The sequence below is a fragment of the Bufo bufo genome, chromosome 1 (genome assembly GCF_905171765.1).
Source record: "Bufo bufo chromosome 1, aBufBuf1.1, whole genome shotgun sequence".
NCBI lineage: Eukaryota > Metazoa > Chordata > Amphibia > Anura > Bufonidae > Bufo > Bufo bufo.
The window spans coordinates 646,624,541-646,647,591 of NC_053389.1; the positions used below are offsets into that span (position 1 = coordinate 646,624,541).

Consider the following 23,051-nt stretch of genomic DNA (forward strand, 5'->3'; position numbering starts at 1 on the left):
TGTCTGTTATCTAATTTCCGAAACTGCTACATCTGTTGTCTTTCTTTGTTTTTTTTTTTATCATTTACATTTTGGTGCCTGCAGAGTTTCACTTTTCCCACCCATCCCCCTGTATCCTTTTGCTCTGCGCATCAATTGCTCCAAGCACACTTTGGTCAACCCCAGGTTTTATGGCAAAGGTCTTGACCCAGGTGTCAAACTGGCCCATACTGCTGCCCCCTTTGGCTGAATGATGATGTAGACTTTATTGTTTTGAGGGGTTGGTCTTGAAGGCAGTGCATTCAACCTAGAAATCGGGACCATGAGCTTCCCAGCCGGACTCTTGGAGGACAATGAGTTGGTAAGACATACAAAAAACTGCACAATACAAAAGAGCTTGTAAAAAATGTACATTTGACCACACCATCCGTCTAACCTTAGCACCTCAGGTCAACTCTTCAACTTAGAGTTCTTAGAGTTCAGCAATTAAGTAGAAATTATGAATCCATACATTTAAAGAAACTAGATATATACTCAAGGTTAGTGTCCAGTGACCCATTCTCTAGAATGCAAAGTAATTCTTTGTAGGAAAACACTTTAGGAAAAAGAAGTCCTGTATTTGACCACTGAAGTTTTATAGTATTACTGTACAACTTGTCTTCTCCATAGAGACCTTTTAGGTCTTGATTTGCTACATCGGGTCAGTATGGAGCCATCATTCTACCTTGTGCTTTCTCAGAACGTTAACTACATATCAGAAGTGAAATCAAGTATCCTATTTCATTTATTCTAAAAGTCGTAGTTGGGACATTCCAGCTTCCCTTAGACCACTAGAGATAAAGGTTCACATGAAATATTTAGTCGTAGCTTGGTTCACATTACAGTGTGAAGAAGTGCCAGTGAAAGATAATACATTAGCAGTCCATTAGATTTTCTAGATTTATCTAGCAAATGGGCATCATTATGAAAGAGTCTTCACTGCTATTTTCTCTGCAAGACCAGACTACTTGGAAATGAAGCAAGCTTTATATTCTTCACTGTCTGCTTTTTCCTAGAAATAGGAAGAGAAGTAAAGAAAAGAAATTTTTGAGTGATGTGAATTATGGATTAGATGCATAATTATTTATGACTCTATCCCAAGGCATTGTAGATCTTTATAGAGCTGAAGTGAATTGTATACACTTCCAGTCTGCTTGAAAGCACTTCGCTTTATGAATGCAGAATTAGTCCAGTAAATTAGATATAAATATAAATTAATGTCGAACATCCTTGATTCCAGCGGTTATTGAACAGTGATCCATACAATTAAAAATGTTTTTTCTGCTTGCTGAGGTTCATGGACTTAAGAATTACAAGAGCGGCATTAACTTTACAGCATTGCTAATGGCTTTGTCCCAGCAACGCAGCAAGCATCTCATATTCACTGACTCTCAAGAGCAAGAAACTGTCTATTTTGGCTTCCTATGAAATTGGTCCTAGTGTGCGTTTTGTGTTGGGGTTTAGCAGCTAAAGGCAGCCACTGAATTCCTAGGAATCACCTCAGCCCCTCAAGTATCTCTGCGCTTTGAGTCCCTGTGAGAAGCGTCTACAAATGTTAGTAGTTATGAGCTTTAATAGTGTAATTGACACCCAAATATACTCCCTCTCACCATAAGCATCATTACTGAACACCAGCCTAAATGTCTATTGAACAGTGTGTTTGCAGTGACATCTGGTGGTAGGTATGTACCGATGGGTTTCTTGTCTTCCCTTCAGAATCTGATAAGCAATTTCTTTATAAACATGTTTTCAGATATAGATAATGAAATGTCTGCACAAAGCTTGCATTTTTGTTATTATTACTTTTTTCATTTTTGTAAGTCTCTGCCCCGAAGATTTCCTTTAGCCAATTAAAACTCCCCAGGATGAAGAGGCATTTTGAAGAGCATTGCTGCTAATATTAATCATGTCTGTCATTTTCCATCTCGTGCTGATTGACTGTTACTTACCCCAGGGGAGATATTTAAAAGAAAAGTGAGGCATTTGGTATTCTCTTCAATTACCTTCAGCTGTCATCCTCAATATGAAGTGAGCTGTTTGTTGAGAGAAGAATCCAGAAACCCAAGCAATGAACCCTTTACACTTTTCTATCAATGCTATGTACGCAGGGGGCTTCAGATAAGTAGGACCCTGGTTGTCTCCAGGTTTCAGAGATACCATGACTAAACCTGTGGGAATGATGAGCCACTCAACTGGAACTCATAAATAAGGATTGATTTTACAGGGAGCCCGGAGGTGCACTGTGTGCAGCATGGTATAGACATTGAAACGGCACAACTGGGTTCCCATTCCCTGTTTGCAGGATTTGCCGAACGTTAATCTGTGTCTTCAAGTTGGCTCTGTGAAAGATCTGAAGAGTGATGAAACTATTGCCCACCTTTAGCAACCTATTAAAGCTGTCAATAGATGTGACTGTTCTGATTGAACATAAATTCATTATTTCTTATTGTTCTGATCATCCAACTATAACTACCGTAATTGTCCAGTTAAATAGAATGATTGATCAGATTGACTTCCTATGTAGTTGATCACTGAGAATTAACAACCTGGGAGATATTGACTGACACCACAAATACGCAGAATGATTATACCAGAATGCTGAAGCACTGGCTCTGCAGGGATATCCATGGGAGGTTGGAATTATATGGGGGAGGTTGGACTGATACAGGGACGTAACAATAACTGGGTATGTTAAATGTCATGCAGTTGTGTGGAAAGATAACAGAAGTGCTGATAAATGGACATCAAAAGGTTAAGAAAACATGTTTCTCCACACTATGGGCCTGGTGTGGGTTAAGAATTCTCCATATGAATGTTCGAGGCAGCATGATTAATTCTCAGTTTCTTCACACGGACTATGAGTAGCAAAGTGAGTTCATCAGCTGTGACTGCGTGTAAAGAAATGTCTGCCTTTGTGATATATCATCTTGCCAATGGCATGATTGAGTGTGATTGTGTTGCCGAGAATATGAATGTGTAATCGCTTATATAAACCTAGTAATCTGTTTCCCATGGTTAGCTGTTTTAAAGTCTATGGGTCAGTTCACACGTCTGATTTTTGCACGTTTTTTTATGCGTTTTATGCATGTAAAACACGTAAAAAAATGTCTATAAACAGCACTTGCTTCTTTTTTACACGTGTAAAAAAGAAGCCGCATGCCCTATCTTGGGGCAGAATCAGCGCTGATTTTTCCATTCAAATTAATGGGAAACAGAAAAAACGCATCAAAAACTGGCCTAATTTTGAGGTGTAAAAATCTGCTTGGATTCAGCGCTGATTTTTTACACATATATTTTGAAAATCAACCATGTGAACTGACCCTTAGGCCTCATTCAGACACACCCATATGGGCTCGAACCATATCTCTCTTTGCCTCATATTTTTTTTCCCCACAGATTCTATGCAAACCCATAATCAATTCATTCACCATCTTGTTTATGTCCATATTTGAAATCGGTGAGCAGCTCCAAATTATTTCCCTCAGAACAAAATAAAACCTCATAGCAGAAGACAAATACAATTTTTGTGGTATTATAGAGCTTGAAGGGTTGTCTACTTCTCTTATGTTGGTGGCCTATCCTCAGGATAAGCCATCAGTATCAGATTTTGGGGAGCAGAAGTGAATGGAAGCAACACTATAGTAACCAACTCCATCTATTACACAATCAATGGAATGTGCAGTTCCAACTCCTACTTCCAACATAGGAGCTGCTCCCGGTGGAGTATGGTGTGTTCGATTTTTGAGGATAGGTTATTGGTATGAAAAAAGTGGACAGCCACTTTAAGTTCTTAATAAAAAAAATGTTATTGGGCTTTTTTATTAATAGAATTACTGCAGTCGTAGAAATATGTTTCAAATGGGTATGTTTATAGTCTTCCATAACTTCAGTTCTCTATACTTATGTTGTATTTGTTTAACCCTCAGATCCCAGAAAAAAGTACCACGTGAAGTTACTTGCTTATAACAATTTGGATGAAGGGTATCAAGCAGACCAAACAGTCAGCACACCGGTTTGTGTTTGTAAGTAACTTAATTATTATTTTTGTCATCATGACTCATTAGTGGCAGCCATTTAATGGGCTGTATATTTTTATTACAAAGCAGTATATTACTCGATCAGCAGCTAGTGTTAGAAGGCAGCATCTAAGAGAAGGTATGTGAAACACTGGTACCGGAGAATGGTACCAAGAATTTAGCAAATAATGGGCACATATACGATAGCAAATGCTTCTGTCTGACATAAATCTTTTTGGGCATAATTTTTGGATGGCCTTAAAATCTACACTAAAAATATTACATAACTACTTAGGTTTAAAAAAGATACTTGCCATCAAGTTCAACCTTTCTCGGATCAATTATACATCCATTCCATAGTTCAGAATTCTCTAACTGTAAGTAGCTCCTTAAAATTTCTTTGCTCCACATGAATGTTCCCTGTTCCTTCGAACAGTTCTTGGAATGAAAGATCATATACCACTTCTTTGTATTGCCGTAACATTTTAACATTTGTCACAGTGTTTTTTTTTTATATACTTATACTTATTATTAGTTAGTTATTCTAGCTTTTACCTAGCCTCAACAGTACTAGGAAAGAGTTTTTTTTTTTTTCTAAAAGAGAGCTAATTTGCATGTTTTCCTCCCAGAATCTAGAGGCCTGTCCTATAAGACTCCTCACACCTAATAGGTGCTCTAAATAACAGTGCCCCCCAAATCCTGAGAGAGGCCTCTTACCCAGTTAAACCAGTACTCTCTGCTCTTTACTGATCAGTGGCAATCTCCCCGAAAAGCTGTCTGCAGTTGAGGTGCTGGCTTACTTATTGTCCAAGGCATGTCTGAAGGCCTCTTTAAAAGGTTGAACGTTGACTTCTAGAATAGCTGCCTTACATCTGGTGGCATTAGAGGCAGAGCTTGATAAGAGATCATTTGCATCCCTTCTTCCTAGAATTCCAGAAGAACATTGACTGGCCTATAAGACTCCTCACGACTACTAGGCGATGTATTATTCTTTTTGACATTGGATAGGTGGAGAAGGTGGTAGCAATGTGTACATAAATCATCTTATTAACAGGCATAACGCAATTAGAAAGTAAGAAGAATTTGACAGTTTTACAAAATTCAACATCGGAATTCAGAATCCTCTTGTGGTGAAAGGGGGTTTTATAGCGTTTCAAAATTTCCAATTTGGTTGTTTTCTTATATCTAAAGCAAAAATAATGTTGTATGTTTGTTCTCTAACAGCTGTGCCTGATCAAATGGTTCCCCCTCCTCCTCCCCCTCATCATCTCTATGCCGAAGCAAACAGCTCTTCTTCCATCTACCTATACTGGGGGCGACCTGCATTTTCCTCTGGACAAGCTATTAATTATACTGTGCGCTGCAATCCAGTGGGCCTGCAGAATGCTTCTTTAGTTCTTTATCTCCAAACGTAAGTAAAGCATTGAGATTGTCTATGTAACCTGCTTCCAGTAGGCACTTTCTGCATTTGTTCTGTTACGTCTATAACTACATGGAGGAAATGGTGTACAGCCTTAATATTTAGCAATACAACCTTTATGCTACAGTATATAATGGTATCTTAGATTTGTCATATAATATCTGCCTGATATCGCCTGCTGAAGAGTTAGAATCTCCAGTTTGGTTTCTGCGTGACAGTTCATGAAGTAATGCACACACATTGTAGATACAGGCTGGTAATGTGATTTCCCACATCATCTCCAGCTATAACAATATGTATTCTGTTCTTCATCCTTTCCACAGGTCTCAGCCTCATATTTTAGTCCAAGATCTTGAAGCAAATACCAAGTATGAGTTTGCTGTGAGGCTGCATGTAGACCAGTTGTCTAGTCCCTGGAGCCCTGTGGTCTACCATTCCACACTTCCAGAAGGTATGAATTATGAAAGCCATTTACTTTTAGAGCGTATTGAATCGTCCCACAGGCCTTGTAAAAGTGTGACTGCTTTGGCTGCTGGCTACATTGACATAGAGCAGTTATTTTAAGTATACAAGCTGAACACTGTTGTGTGATATGAGGATCAAGGGATTTACTTGTGTAAGGGGTAAAGAGGCTCTTTCACTGGAATTGCACAGAATATTTGTCATTTTACCTTTCATTAATGATAATAAGTTAAGTAATGATAGCAGGCTGTTGCAATGCAAATCTATCACAGGCCTCAGACATAGCATAGGTCAGCAGACACAGCCTTTTCCATTGCTTCCCTAGCACTCTCAGTAAGAGGTTTTTACAGGGTAATATATATTAATATGTAAAGGTCAACATAGATGGACCCATATGTGAAATGTACCCGTCTTTAGTATTTGTTTTACGTTTACGCATTTTGAGTAACCTTTATCTTTGACTCTGTTTCGTATGGGAACGTCCCGATGTTGTCTGTAGAAAACTGTGAGCTGTTGATAACTATACCCATGTTGCGATTTATGCTTTTATTTTCATGTAGCTCCAAATAGCCCGCCTGTGGGTATCAAGGTGACACTGATTGAAGAAAACACTGCTTTGGTCTCCTGGAAGTCTCCTGAGGACCTGGAGTCAACTATTACCCGTTATACAATATTATATGCTTCTAGAAGAGACTGGGCTGTTGACCAGTGGCAGATTATGCACAGAGATGGTAATTTACTTGCTGCTTTCGTTTTGTATATGTACTAATGATATTTTATATACATGCCTGGGTCTTGCTCCTTTTGCTGAGGCCAGCCGCAGTATGGCCATGTATTCTTAGCAATAGCATTAAGGAAAAAAAGACAGCTATACTCCAGATTTAGCATTGAGATTCACCATAGCTCATTTTCTGCTTTGACACGGTGAATGGGAGCATATATAACACCTCATTAGTAAGAGGCTTTATTGCACCAATTATTAAATATTTATTACTTTGCTACTTTCCCTGGCTTTGGTCTTAACCACCTTACTTGAAATCATTAGGATGTGAGGTTATTAAGAGCCATTAATGCTGGATCGGTGAATTCATTAATGAATTAATGGACTCCTGCGGACTGAAACACTCTGGAGGTTTGCACACATGCGTCTTTTTTCATTTAAAAGTTATGCATGGTAACCTTAAATCTGACTTCACTGAGAGTCAATCAGACTTGCAGTCTCTTTACTAGTATTTGATCAGTGTTTTATAGTGTGAAAGTCTGTGAAGTATCCAGAACCTTGACAGCTTTATAACTCTATAGCAAAGGTTATGTCACAAAGGACAAGACACAGCTGCTACAAAGAGTGCCACGCTCAGCTAGCACCTCGTAACATGGGGAGTTCTCTGGACAGTCCCCATCTTATGGAAGCGGTCCCCTTTGACTTTTCACTGCAGTTCATTAGCTTCGACTGAGATGTCTATGAAATATAGTGCTGTATGCTGCACACATGATCATAGTCCAAAGCGAAAATATACTCTATGTGTAAGGCGTGTATATTCAGTGTCGGACTGGGGTGCCTAGGGCCCACCATTAAAATTTATTTTGGATACATTCAAATATTAACTGCTCACACAGCAGCAAGATTCTACCAGATGACTGAATATGGGGGTCCCTGCATTAACTTTGAGCAGGTAGGTCCTGGGGAGAAGAGGATACTGACAGCTTTCCTCTATACACAGGAGTCATCTCAGCTCTGATCGTGTCTATAATAATAAACTGGGGAGTTTCTTTAATAATCTATAAGTTTTGTATATGAACATAGGCAGGTTGAGGTACTGTACATTACATATATGTATGTAGTGCAATGAGTGTACTGTGTTATGTGCCACTTGTGCAGGGGGTGGGAGACTAGGGGCCCACCATGCTCAGGGGCCCACCGGGGGATTCACCTGTACCCTTGTGGGCCAGTCCAAGCCTGTGTATATTTATTAAAGAATTGTGTGTTTTTCTGACTGTTTAGAAAATGAGCAGGGGTGCACCACCAATGAGGCCAGGTGAGGCGATCGCCTCAGGCAGCACCAGGTAGGGGAAGGGGGGGGGGGGGCAACCAAAGGGCCATGGGCTGAATGGAAGTGGTTAGGTTAAGAAATTGGTATTGGGGAGGCGGGGCGCTGCTTCAGTTTTCACCTCGGGCAGCAGGAAGGATAGATGCACCCCTGAAAATGAGGCAAAATGAAGTAGATTTTATCTAGGCCTGGTTTACTTTCCCACTAATGTCTGCTCTAAGAGGTTACAAACGTAAAACAGGTTGTATTGTAACCTGCTCATTCCTTGTGTTCAAACCAGCAAGAGATCACCCTTTTTTTAGTAAGCTTGAGCCTGTGCGGCCTGCATGGTGTTAACTGCTGTAATTCTCAATAGCTGTGAGTGTCTTCAAACATTTACATGATTGTGGGAAGTTTGTGAGCAGCTCTCGGGAATGTGTGAACCTTTGGCCCTGTAGAATAATACAAACTTGTAGTGTGTGCGACCTATCTTTATTGTTAGGCAAACATTAGTTCTTGAATAAAAAACAATCAGGACGGAGAACAAGCTAATTATTGACCAGTGCCAGGGGTCACCTGATTTTAGTCGCTTCCAATAATGTGCAGTCTATTAATGATGATCATACTAATTCATCCAGTTAATTTCACAATTGTAGTTTTACCAAGATCAATCATTATAACATTCAAAAGGATTCTGTACTTCTGACATTTTTTGTTCATATATGCACATTCAGTATTCAACGACTTCCGGTTTTAATGATTAATGATTTAAGGTATTCTGGTTTTAATTATTACAATTAATTATGTAGAGAATAGGCTATTGAACAATTTTCTAATATGCATCCATTAAAAATTTAGCTTGCAGACCTTTATTATATTCTTACAGTAGACTTTCCCTTAAAGGGAGTCTGTCATCAAAGTTTCACCTTTTTAACCCTTCCCATAGATTTCTAGCAGCCTTACAGTTAATAAAAATGTTACTTTTATGAGCAATCCTGGACTTATAAAACCGGCAAAAAACAACTTAGTAGCTTATGCAAATGAGGGCTCGCAAGTGCCCAGGGGCGGTGTTAGCCGGCGCATGCGCATTAATTACTGTGATGCCGTACAAGGAATAGGCATCGCAGTGTGCATGCGCTGGTCGATGGACTGAGTGCACAGGCGCGGAATCTCGGCGAAACAAGAAGTATGTAGATGGGCGGTCAGAGAGAAAGAATGGGCGGAGGGAAGCGACAATAAGGCTGAGCTAGCTGGGCACCTACGAGGGTAACGCCGCCCCTGGGCACTTGCGAGCCCTCATTTGCATATGCTACTAAGTTGTTTTTTGCCGGTTTTATAAGTCCAGGATTGCTCATAAAGGTAACGTTTTTATTAACTGTAAGGCTGCTAGAAAGCTATGGGAAGGGTTAAAAAGGTGAAACTTTGATGACAGACTCCCTTTAAGAAAAAAATGGTAAATCCCATTATAGTCCTGTAAAATGCATCTATAGGAGAGCTTGATAGGACTACACATGGCATCAGTCATGTGAACCGTCATGTGACGCTCATAAGTATCATGTGACCTGGCTTTCAGTTTACTGCCTAGATAGCTAACAGGTGAATAGTAGTGTATTGAGGAGCAGAACATATACAGTATATGCAGTATTACTACCTGCAGCAGTATCTCATCATGTCTGTCAGTGCCTGTGTAAAAGCAGATATGTGTGTGTTAGTTTTTTTTTTAAACACTATGCTTTAATAACAACATGATAAGATCACCTAGAGACAGGCAGCCATTTTACATCACCCAGAGGCAGTCGGACATGTGAATACCCACAGTAATTTAGTTACTGTAGTAACCACAATAAAATCAGTATTTCAACACTAGTCCAATTATCACATGTATGTGTCCTGTGTGCCGTCCCACACTGTAACAGTGTTACTTACTGAATGTCAGTTAGGCCATGAATGTATTATACAGGACTGATACATGGGTTATACCATTCTACTGCATATAGGAGTCAACTGCCTGATATAAAAAGGTATGTATGCAGAATTTAAATACATGTATAGGCCCTTATGCACACGACCATTGTGTGTTTTGCGGTTTGCAAATTGCGGATCCGCAAAACACGGATGGCGTCCGTGTGCGTTCCGCAGTTTGCGGAATGGCGCAGACAGCCATTGATATAACTGCCTATTCTTGTCCACGAAACAGACAAGAATAGGACTGGTTATATTTTTTTTGCGCACCACGGAACGGAGCCGAGCCTGCGGCTCAGATGCGGACCAAAACAACGGTCGTGTGCATGAGGCCATATTAGAACATTGTATGATTTCCTATTATATAAACACATAAATAAATAAAAACTGGAATATCTCTTTAACCCCTTCTACCCCGGGCCAGTTTTCGCCCTCCTGCCCAGGCCATTTTGTGCAAATCTGACATGTGTCACTTTGTGTGGTAATAACTTTGAAACACTTTTACTCATCCAAGCCATTCTGAGATTGTTTTCTCGTGACACATTGTACTTCATGATAGTCATAAATTTGAGTCAATATAGTTCACCTTTATTCATGAAAAAATCCCAGATTTACTAAAAGTTTTGAAAAATGTGCAATTTTCAAAATTTCAATTTCTTTGCTTTTAAAACAGAAAGTGATACCTCATAAAATATTTATTACTTAACATTCCCCATATGTCTACTTTATGTTGGCATCATTTTGGAAATGTCATTTTATTTTTTTAGGACGTTAGAAGGCTTAGAATTTTAGAAGCTTTTACTTGAAACTTATTTTTTTTTAATTAAAAACACTTTTGTTGCTTTTTTAAAAAAAAAACTTTATTTCTGTCCCACTCTGGGACTTCAACTTTTGAGGGTCTGATCCCCTCTGCAATGCATTACAATACATCTGTATTGTAATGCATTGCCTGTTAGTGTGTGACACTGAGTAATATACTAACAGGTTGCCTAGGAGACCCAGCCTGAGGCTGGATCTCCTCGGCCCCCGTAGAAGGCAGGTCCCAATGCCGTGCAAGGCATCGGGCTGCCTTGTCACCCATCGGTTCCCCGCCACAGCAGCACGGGGACCCGATGGGCTCCCTCACCCGCCGCATGCGCCTTCTATGCTGCAGTCCGTGCCATAGAATGGGTTAATTCACCGGCTGACCGCGGCATAGAAGGGGTTAATCCACCGTCATCAACTTTTACAGTGATGCTGGTGGATACAGCAGTGGCCCGGCTATTAGGGACTGCCAGGCCTCTGCAGTGATCGGGCGCACATCTCTCCTGTGTGTAATAGTACGTCGAAAAGCGGCAAGTCACTTGACGCCATGACACACTATTACATCATATGTCGGGAAGGGGTTAAAGAGAACCTGTCATGTTGTAAGTGGTGTCAGATCTGTAGGCAGCATTTTATAGAGCAGGAGTTGAGGAGCAGATTAATATATAGTTTTGTGGGAAAAGATTCAGTATAATCTGTATTTCATTCAATTAAATTCATTCTAGTCTTTAAAGTCAAGGAGACTGTCCTATCAGTGATGACAGCCTTCCCTCTATGACTGTGTATACAGACAGCTGTCAGTCACTGATAGGACCGTCTCCTAGACTTCACAGCCCAGAATGAGCAGCAATTTAAATGAATGAAATACAAGTTATGCTGAATCTTTTTACACAAAACAATATGTACATTTGCCCAGCTCCTATTACTCTATAGCATGCCTCTGCCAGATTACATTGCATACTCATGGTGACTGGCTGAACTGATCATGTATGTGTATGCAGGAGTCAAGAGAATTAGCTGTTTGGCCAAAAGCTATTGATGCACCTTTGTATGGGCACCTTTAAAACTGTCTTATGTGGGGGTGGCGGGGGGGAGAGAACAAAAAAGGTGGATCTACCATACAACTTTATGATTGCATAGATATGTAGTATAAATTGCAAAGTTCCATAATGCTTTGTAGTATGGACCTCTTTAAGATACTCATTGAAGTACATTTGTAGTTAAGGTTGTGCATAAATTGTAAGGGGTTGTATTACCTATGTAAGCTAAACTAACTGCTAATTCACAGGGGCGATCACTATGGCTCTGCTGGAAAATCTTATACCTGGAAATACCTATCTGGTCAAGATCTCGGCTTCCAATGAAGTAGGAGAAGGCCCATTCTCGAATGCAGTGGAGCTGGCTGTTCAACCCAAGGAGACCATGCGCAGCAGCATGAAGTCTAACCAGTTAAACTCCGCCGACAGTCAAGGTCAGTTTGGAATACTTACAGTAAACAAAGCGAAACAGTTTCATTATTTACTTGAGAGCGTAAATTCTTTTAGACACCCATCTGTGGCTTTGTGTCTGCAAAGCATTACTCTGTTCAGCAAAGACAAATAACCACAGACTGAGAAGAACCGTACTGCCTCCGAATTACTGTATGGAGGTGATACACTGTCATTGTAATAAACTTAAAATAAACAAATTAATGACAGTGATTTATTTGTAGATGAAAGTGGAAGTCTAAATCGTACATCACAGAATTTGCAGCTATAAGCAAGATATTACAGATCAGCAGTGGTGAATGGAAAGCTTTCTAATTTATTCCACGCCTTATTGATTTTTATACACTTTTCAGGTTTTGTTCTTTTGTTTAGAATTTTTAGATGTTTTATTTGCAACCTTGTATTCTTCCAGAATTGATGGTACTGTTAAACTCGACATTTACACAGCAGAAGACCAGACCAAAACGACGGGTGTCCATTTTCAATATTAATACTTCTGCTGCTCTGGCTTGATTGGTCTTGTTCTTATGGGTAGAATAGTGATCTGAACTCAAAGCAATAGATGACATATAGCAAAGAAGAAACAGACCAATTTCTAGGTTTCCCTCTTGCATCGTTTTAAAGTGATTTGCTGTATGTAACATGAACGTTATGAGCCAGACCTAATGTCCTAGAAATATTGGGGAAGAATTGGTGGAATCACACAGATTGTTACAAATAATCAATAATTTATATTTTCACACCACAACAAGTGGATTGACAATTTTCTGAGTGGTCCTAGACTGGGGCCAAGAAGCTCACAGTATGCCTGAGGTCCCACCAGGGTTGGATTTTGCCAAAGCGGCTGGTTATGCCAGCCCTGTTGCGTCACTGTGGGTCTCTGGGAGGCTACCCCCTGTCACATCCTTTCCTGCCGATATGCCATTCATAGGGTTGCACCAGTCGGTCAAACCTCCGCGAGTCCTTGTCGCTGCTACCCCACTACCTTTCAGAGATTCCTACTACTACCCATGGCTTTGAGGACTCTGCGTGCACATCCCCCAATACTATGTGCATATAAAAGAGTACAGTTCCTGGGATGCAATGTACCTATCACATTCAAGTCCAAGTTCTTGTTAGAAAAGGGCTCTTTGTGGACTGCTCAATTTATCCTGTAAGAGCCACAATAACAACAATATCATTTTACCTTAAAAAGTGGTAAACATTTGCTTGTAGAACTTAGTATAGTAAACAATTGAACCTTCACTTTGTGATTCGGAAGGAGGGAATTCATATCCGTCACTTGGCTTATCTTGCAAGAACACAAACGGACTGTCATCCTCCCTGTTTACAACAGCAGCCTACTCTGCTGGTCTGCTGGCCTCTCCCTGTGCCTCAGAGATGCCAGTCTTTCACTCTCAAACTGTGGTCTGCCACTTTCACAGTCTACATTGACCCAGCAATAGCTCCCAAATGTTAACCAGCTGTCTTTCTCACCACTCACTGACTTCATTCCCAATGACAGCATTACTGTGGGTCCCCTAGTCTCTCACTCTTGTGGTAGCTCATTGAGCCATACAGCAGCATTCATCTCATGCTGCCTCTGCCTGTGCTTAGGCCTGCTATGCTCACACCCATATGGTCACTCCACATTCTCTTCTACTGTTGCCATACTCTTCTATTAAAGGGGGTCTGTCTTGTAAATTTCACTAATATAACTACCAGCAATGACCATAAGAACATTGTAAAAGCATTATAGCCATACCTGTTATCTGGGTGTTTATGCCACGTCCAGGAAAAGCACTTTTATTCCTATGAAAAATAGCTCCAAGGCATATTTTGAGAAATATTTTTATGCCAGAATGATGGTGCATTTTTCGTGCAAAATTATGAATCTTAGGCTCCATTCACAGGTCCGCAATTCTGTTCCGCATTTTGCAGAACGGAATTGCGGACCCATTCATTTCTATGGGGCCACACTATGTGCTGTCCGTATCCGGAAATGCGGATCCGCACTTCCGTGTCCACAATTCCGTTACCGAAAAAAATAGAACATGTCCTATTCTTGTCTGCAATTGCGGACAATATTAGGCATTTTCTATTATAGTGCCGGTGATGTGCAGTTCGCAAAATGCAGAACGCACATTGCCGGTGTCCGTGTTTTGCGGATCCGTGGATCCGCAAAACACATACGGATGTGTGAATGGACCCTTAGTCAGAGCCCCCTTTCCCATGAAGTCCTGCCTATTTTTGGCTAATTCACACCCCTTGTTGAGCATGTCAGAAAACAGTGTAGAAACCCTAGATGCACCATTTTGCACCTCTTTTTAGACAGAGTTTCAGTGCAGACACATTAGTGAATTTGGGCCTCTGTCTTCCTTTTTTGTATCTGTCCCCGGTTCTGGCTTCAAAACTGCATAAAGAATCCTGAATGAGAAAACCCAGCCTTTGTTTGGTAACACTGGGCAGCTGAATATTCTAACATTTTAAAATATGTCACACGTTCCCGTTATTTACATACTGAGTATCATTTTTGGTCCATATTTTTGTGTCTAATATTATAATACAGCAGAATGGATGAGAATCTCTACTTCGTCTTAGTTTACTTGAAAAACTTACAGTTCTTCCATATGTTAAGATACTGTACTATAAAACTATTTGAAACCTAGGAGTACACTTTCAGGGGTATTTTAGTCATCAGCATTTGCAGGGATTCTGAACTAAGTAATAGACACTGTAGAGATGCACAGTACTATAATTCTACTTTTGTTTGATTAAGGCTTATTGCACACAAATATGTGCGCCCCATGGCCGTATCGCGGACCTCATTTGCAGATCCGCAATACACGGGCTCCGTTCCGTGGGCATTCCGCATTACGGATGCGGACCCATTCACTTCATTGGGTCCGAAAATCTGGAGGTGTGGAATGGTGCGGAACGGAAGCACGGAACGGAACCCTACGGAAACACTACAGAGTGCTTCCGTGGGGTTTCGTCCCGTACTTCCGTTCCGCAAAAAGATAGAACATGTCCTATCTTTTTGCAGAATGGCCGGATCGCGAACCCATTAAAGTGAATAGGTCCGCGATCCGCTGCGGCTGCCCCACGGTCTGTGTTAGTGCATTGTGGCCCGCTGCACGGCCACGGGGCGCACACGTTCATGTGCAAGAGGCCTAACGCTTTTAATTTATTTGTTTCTTGCAGATTACTTTTATCACCTGGACCAGAAATCAATGACAGGGATTGTTGTGGGAGTGTGCATCGCGCTGACTTGCATCCTCATTTGTGTGCTTATATTGATATACCGTTGCAAAGCCAGGTTTGTATGAGCGATATTGAAAAATTATTTTATTTGGATGGCATCTTATGGCCTTGTCCCATTTCAGTGTAATGACTGAATGATTGTATGTATGAGTATTTTGTATGCTGTAGGGTCATGCTCCACTGCTTACCTCTTTATAGCCAACAGTGACAGTACAATGTAAATCACATACAGAAATAAACCAACTGTCTTAATATGGCTTCTTAACCTTTTTGTGCCATGGACATCTTTGTTGGTCAGTGAAGTCTGCTATTAACGTTCTTCTAAGAATAACATTTTTATGTGCAATTGATGATTTTCGAGATATTCCAATATGATATAAAAAAACATCTTCAACTTCTGTTGAGAGTATGTTACACTAAGGCTACTTTCACACTAGCGTTCAGAGCGGATCCGTCTGCTGTCTGCACAGATGGATCCGCTCCTATAATGCAGACGTTTGGATCCGTTCAGAACGGATCCGTCTGCATTATAGCTTAGAAAAAATTCTAAGTGTGAAAGTAGTTCAGACGGATCCGTCCAGACTTTACATTGAAAGTCAATGGGGGACGGATCCGTTTGAAGATTGAGCCATATTGTGTCATCTTCAAACAGATCCGTCCGCATTGACTAACATTGTAAGTCTGGACGGATCCGCTTGCTTCCGCACGGCCAGGCGGGCACCCGAACGCTGCAAGCAGCATTCAGGTGTCCGCTCACTGAGGGGAGCGGAGGCTGAACGCTGCCAGACTGATGCATTCTGAGCGGATCCGCGTCCACTCAGAATGCATCAGGGCATTAGGGCGCTTGTGAGCCCCTTCAAACGGAGCTCACAAGCGGAGCCCCGAACGCTAGTGTGAAAGTAGCCTAATATAGCTGACTAAACATGTAACATAAAGTGTCATTTCAATTATAGGATAGGCTACTTTCATGGATCTGCACAGACGGATCCGTTCAGATAATACGACCGTCTGCATCCATTCAGAACGGATCCGTTTGTATTATCTTTAACATAGCCAAGGTTGATCGGTCTTAAACACCATTGAAAGTAAATGGAGGACAGATCAGTTTTCTATTGTGCCAGATACTGAGCCAAACGGATCCGTCCTGGCACACAATGTAAGTCAATGGGGACGGATCCGTTTGGCTCAGTTTCGTCAGACAGACACCAAAATGCTGCAAGCATCGTTTTGGTGTCCGCCTCAAAAGCAGAATGGAGACTGATCGGACGCAAACTGATGCATTCTGAGCGGATCCTTTTCCATTCAGAATGCATTAGGGCAAAACTGATCCGTTTTGGACCGCTTGTGAGAGCCCTGAACGGATCTCACAAACGGAAAGCCAAAACGCCAGTGTGAAAGTAGCCTTATTGTAAAGATAGATGCAGTTGTTTTACCGTACATAAGTTTACAAATGTCCCAAAATCTCCTTGTACCTAGGTTAAAATCTGTAATGTAATTTATTTTCTAGGTTAGTGTTATTTTCTTCTCAGACTTACTATCAGTATTTAGAGATTTTGTAATAAGATATATTGTCACAATAGTTTTTAAAGTAAAGAGCATATATGAAAAAAAGGAAAGTGACTTTTTAAAAATACCTTTAATAAATATTTAAGTGGGTATAGGTATGTATATACCAACAGTGAAAGGACTACAATAGCTGAGATTACTCAGTAGTGGAGTAGTAACCCCTTTGACGAAAAACACACATAATGACACGGTAATACACTTGATTAGATAGGTACGGGAAAATAATTCTAGCCCAATGTGTGCAGGGTTATTTTCTTCTCAGTTTGAAAAAGGAAAATATACACACTAGGGTAGATTTACTACTGTCTAAAAGTAAGATGTTATAAACTTAGGCTACTTTCACACTAGCGTTTTTGCTGGATCCGGCAGGGCTCAGCAAAAATGTTTCCGTTACTGATAATACAACAGATCCACTTGTATTATCATAGCGAAGACGGATCTGTCATGAACGCCATTGAAAGTCAATGGGGAACGGATCCGTTTTCTATTGTGTCAGATAGTGTCAAACGGATCCGTCCTCTTTGACTTGCATTGGGGGTCATGATGGATCCGCCTTGCTCCACATCTCATAATGTTATGGGTTTGCTCTCCGGTATGAGAACGCAACCAAATGGAACAGAATGCATTTTGGAGCATTCTGTTCAGTTACGTTTTGTCCCCATTGACAATGAATGGGGACAAAATGGAAGCATTTTTTTTCGGTATTGAGACCCTATGACGGATCTCAATACTGGAAAATAGAAACGCTAGTGTGAAAGTAGCCTAGTCTTAAACAGTGGCTGATTCCAAATGATAAATCCGTTGCATCTTTAACCTGTTTAGTCTAAGTTGGCTTAGTTTTAATCAAAAAGTGCGGCAAAATTTTGGAGCATTTTTGACGCACAATTGTGCATTTAAATCACACCGCATTTCCAGTGAAATCATTCCCCTTTCATTAAGTCACACCGCATTGTTGGACTAGGCGTAAAAAGGTTATAAAAGTGTCGATAACACTTTATAAATGCAGTGCACAGCATGTACGCCATTTATTTTGCTCAAACTGTGCCAAAAAAAGTTGCATTTTTAATGGTAAATCTGCCAACTATGTCCTATGTCTTTTAATCTAATCAGCCATTTTAACCTCATGTCAAATTAAGTTGATATTCTAGATGGTAACCAACTGAAAGGCATAATGCAGGGTTTACAGAGTAAAATTCTATGTTATATTTGAGTCTATTGAAAGCTGAAAGGCAAGATCTGCGATGAGCGAAGCAAAGTTATTTCGGTCAAACATCTTTTGAATACCGTACGGAGATTCTGAAGGAATCCAAAGTTGGCTTCGGTACCGGCTGGTACATCAGTACTGAAGCCGACTACGGTTTTCAAGTTGAAAAATCAAATCCCCAAGTTATATATAATGAATTTCCTTCGCTAGAGCCCATACATTTTAATGCTGTACGGAGAGGATCTCCAGATACCATTAAAACTAAGTTTTGAGCGAATCGACTTTGGATCTTCGAAACTTGTAGCCTGGGGCTACACTTAGACTTTTCTGTAGCACTTTTAAATGGTTCTAACTATGGAGCGACAGCTGCAGTCCAAAGCAGTAAAGTGACTTGTATATGATTTTGTGCCTGCTGCTGTCATGCCACAATAATAAAAATACATTTTAAAGTATTGCAAAAAGTCTAGGTGTAGTCTGCACATAAAATCTGGTCTTTCATTAGTAAGAGGTATTGTATCTTTCTGACCTGCAGGAAAGCATCTATTGCAAAGATTGCTCAGCAAGGAACCAATGGAATACCCAATTCAGCTACTTTCATTTCTCATGAGACTCAAGAGAGCAAAGCCATACATCAAACGGAAGAAAATAAAGATCCCTTAATCCCTACTGTTCAAGTAAATAACTACTTAGATACAAAGGTAAATGTCTGATTTATTAAAAAGAATGCAGTTATTTTTTAGCACGGTCTAACGCTAATAGCTTTGAAGCATATTATATATTGGCACTGTTTAGGGGTTAAGACATGTATGCAGTGTTGTTTGGGTGGATGTTGTACTGTAATCAGAGCATATGGTCATAAATGAGATCTTCAAGGTCACAATGGCAAGAAACAAAGTTGGGGAGGACAAGCCACACGTGGCTCCTGAGCAACTTGTTGTGGACCTCTGGTCTATAGTATGCATGTCATTTGCAGGTTGAACCCTGCAATATGTGTCTGCTCAAAAATTTATATTGAGAGTTATGTAAAACATATCTTGTTTTATTCTAGGGTGGTTCAGATCTTATCATTAATGGTTATGGACCAGTTGTAAAGAAAAACACAAAGAAGATGTGGTTGTTTTTTAAGGACAATTCTAAAGAGGATACAGGACAGGTATGCAATTTTGATATCAGCAGTAAATAAACATTTTCCTGTTTATCTGAATATAATGCCTTATTTTTTTTATTACACAGTCCAAAAGAAGAATAGTTAGGTCTGCTTGTTTATATCAGCCCGGCACAACTGTACTGAGGGGAGAAGATGGGTCTCCAACTTCGCCTGGTCATCCTGGCACTTTCCAGATGCGACATAGCATAACAGCCGACACAGAGCATTCTGAGAACAGTGAAGAGAGCCACGAAACCAGTGATTCTGGGCGCTATTCTCACGAGTCTACTGATGAAATTCACCTCTGCTCTGTTATCAGTACCTCGCCATCCACAGCTGAATCATTCAGTGTTCTGGAATGTGAAAAGGAGCCTGCCTTAAACAAACACGAAAAGCCTTCCATTGTCTGTTCTTGAGGAGCTCATTTCTGCTATATGTCAGATGATCCATATTCCCCGAACATTTCAAGAAGAAAATTCCCTCAAGCCAGATATTCCAGCCATTGATGTCTGTTCGAAGGACAATGACAGAAAGAAATGTTTGTGAAATCTGGTCTCTCCCATCAAATATATCACTTTTCTGCAGAACGTTCCACTGAGTATATCTATTGACATTGAAGGTTGGTTTGCTGGGTGGTGAATGGCTTCGAACCTCTCCAAGTTTTATGCCATTTGTCTTTGTTGAAAAGGGACGTCAAGTAGTCTCTTTGATTTATGTCTACCTCGGCTGTTCACATTATGGACTCCCATTTCGCTGCTTTACCTAGATTTGTGTTTGTTTGTCTCCCCTTAACCTTCATCCAAAGTACTTCCTAAATGTTTGTCTTTGTTTCTTTATTGATTTTTATGATTATTGCTTTTTATGTGTAATGAATGTGTTATTTAAGGAGTTGTAAAGGCAACACAGCTACGTGGCATTTTCCAAAGCTCTTCTTTACATATTTTCAGTGTATGATGCTAACTCTACCTTATTGAATGAATGACTACCTCTATAGACATGTGTTTAAAGAGACCAAACATTCTCGTGAATAGTAACAGTCACTACCTTATCAAACTGTGCCTTCAGGTATCTCAGTTACACAGAACTGCCTTACTGTGACATCACTCAGGATGATGACAAGATGCCTTAAATCCCAGAAATGTATATCCCAACATATATCACTGTTTACTGATGCTGTGCTTATTGAGGCAGTGATCTACCTATGCTCTTCTGTACAGAGCTTCCATTATTCACATCTACCAGTGTCAATGTGATTGACAGTGTCCCCATGGCACAGGCCAACCTTGCTGCTGGGATCGGTAGACTTAGCATCCTCCAGTGATCCCCACAACGACATGGACGGAAATAACGTGTAGGTGCAAGTCAATATAATTTATTGTTTTTGGTTATTTAACAGATGTAAAGTACACATTTCTACTGAATCTCAGGCTGGCTAAGGGTGGTCAGTTTTTACAGTAACCCTTTCATTTCTGTTCAGTGGATGGCACAGAGACCAGCAGTTAGACTGTTCATTGTTGATCCAGTGTTAAACAGAGCATTTGGAAAATAACTCTTTTTTCAGGCTATCACTGCCTGTTGCCTTTACAATTCCTGTTTTATACTACCTCTTTTTTAAATTGATGTATATGTTCATTTCCTGGACTCAGGGAATAGTGTTTTTGTGTCTATATCCCATGAATATATGGGGCAAATGTGACAGGGTATCATGCTCAGATTTCATTTTGAAAGGCGAAGTAGGTCAATATTAACTACATTATCAAAGGTTACCTATCACCTATGACACTGAAATATCTAATGTCTATAAGTAACCGAAAACCTGATGATTTAGATGTGGGTGCAGAAAACGTATCTCAGCTCCATCTAAAACTCGTATGTTAAAAGGGTTTTCTAGGACTTTTATACTGATGATCTATCCTCTGGATAAACATGAACCTGTCGGCACTGGCCGTGAAAAAGCTGTGAGAAGGCCATGGTGCTCACAGGAGAGCCGCTGCCTTCGCAAACAGCTGATCGGTGGGGGTCCCAGGTGTCGGACCCCTACCGATCAGATACTGATGAATTATCCTGAAGATACGTCATCAGTAGTAAAAACTCGGAAATCCCCTTTAAGGAGGAGTTCATGAAGCTGAGACTTGGGATCTGGGGAGTCTTTACACTGGTTTAATTGTCTCTGTGCCTGTAGAGCATACATGGAGGGGGCAAGGTGATCAGTTATTTTGTGCCTATTTAGTTATGGTTTTACATTTTTCTGATCACCTTGTTCCCTTAGTGTTATTTTTCAGTAAAAAGCTGTAAATCAGTTATCCAGTATAAAGACCTTGCTGAATAGCACGCCTATTTCCAGTTTTTCAGATTTTGTGATGAGATCTTTTTCAGTTCACCAGGAATATCATCCATCCATCAGTTATGTCTTTAGTTCCTGTTGAATTGACGGCTGCTTTACCACAAATAATTTTCTATGTTTTCTGCATATGTGACTGGTAAACTTTAATACAGTCTTTAAAAACTGTGTTTTCATACCAAAGATTGTTCTTTATATTTTAAGGGATACAATATATTTTTTCCGAAAGAAAGAAAATTGACTATTTTGGCATAGCTGCCAAGTAGTAGTAGTGATTGTATTAGTGCAGAAATGCAATCTGCGTTTTAAACTACCTTAGACTTTAATTAGTCCAAAAACTTCCAAGTTACAAGTTTAGTATTTAGATATTAGCTCTTTATTATATCAGTATTAGATTACCTATTTTTGAACAAATTGCTTTATATCATAAGGGAAACAAGTGTAACCAAAGATTAATTTTTGGGTCTCGTTTTGGTATTTGTGTACAGAAAGCAGCTCTTACTGTAGAGACTTACTGTAGTGTTAGATGCTTTGTGTATAACTGTTCATAGCTCATCATCATCAGTTACGTGCCAAGCCTCTAATATGCAGGGGTAGCCAAAAAACGTAAACCTTTACTTTGTTAATCTTTGAGACAGGTTTGCTTTTGGGAAGTATGTACGCAATATCATAATGCAGCATGCTAGGTGACATATCCGTAAACTGTGTCTGGTAAGATAAGCTATAGGTGTCGACCAATATCGTGAAAACGGATGGAGGAAAAAAAACAGAGTAGAAAGACCAGAGGGTATTGAAAATAATATCATCTGTTTGGGATGCAATGGCAGTACATCAGTGTCATCTTGTGTCTTCAAGGGCCGTTGGTCCTATATTTGTAACATAACAAAGCAATTTTTCATATTTTTGTAGAATATATTGCTTAACATGTATTTTGGCATGTGTTGCCTCAAACTTCAAATTGTTTCAAAGACATTACTCGGACAGTGTTTGTCAGCTGATATAAGCCTATGCAGTCAATAGTGGAAGTGGTTTATAGCGTTGGAGGGCTACTGGCAAGTTGTGGCTCATTGTAGCTCACTATATGGTCTATGACTTATTAAAACAAAGCATATTACCGTATATAGCTAGTGATCAAGTCAAGATGTAAAAATCAACAGATTGGAGATGTAATCATACACCTATAGCTTCTAACATCTTCACCTAAAGGGTGTATTACATGAGGTGGCATGGTGCTGCACCTTTACCACATGCAAAACTTCATATGTGTGTAGTTTTTTTTTAGTTTTTTTTTGCTGTGGTTTCACTGAACTTGTGGTTTTCTAAAACTGCGGTAAAAAATGCATATGATTAGGCT

At 40.1% G+C, this 23,051-nt stretch overlaps 1 protein-coding gene across 1 annotated transcript in view; it reads left to right on the forward strand.

The window, feature by feature from the left end:
- PRTG (protogenin) overlaps positions 1 to 19,772 on the forward strand; it is a 130,666-nt gene extending 110,894 nt beyond the window's left edge. The window contains exons 12-20 of the mRNA XM_040414962.1: positions 3,945 to 4,040; positions 5,259 to 5,445; positions 5,778 to 5,905; positions 6,477 to 6,647; positions 11,998 to 12,180; positions 15,380 to 15,494; positions 18,742 to 18,907; positions 19,258 to 19,362; positions 19,443 to 19,772. Coding sequence (XP_040270896.1) covers positions 3,945 to 4,040; positions 5,259 to 5,445; positions 5,778 to 5,905; positions 6,477 to 6,647; positions 11,998 to 12,180; positions 15,380 to 15,494; positions 18,742 to 18,907; positions 19,258 to 19,362; positions 19,443 to 19,772 — 1,481 coding nt within the window. The remainder of the gene's footprint in view (positions 1 to 3,944; positions 4,041 to 5,258; positions 5,446 to 5,777; positions 5,906 to 6,476; positions 6,648 to 11,997; positions 12,181 to 15,379; positions 15,495 to 18,741; positions 18,908 to 19,257; positions 19,363 to 19,442) is intronic.
- Positions 19,773 to 23,051: the final 3,279 nt, after the last annotated feature.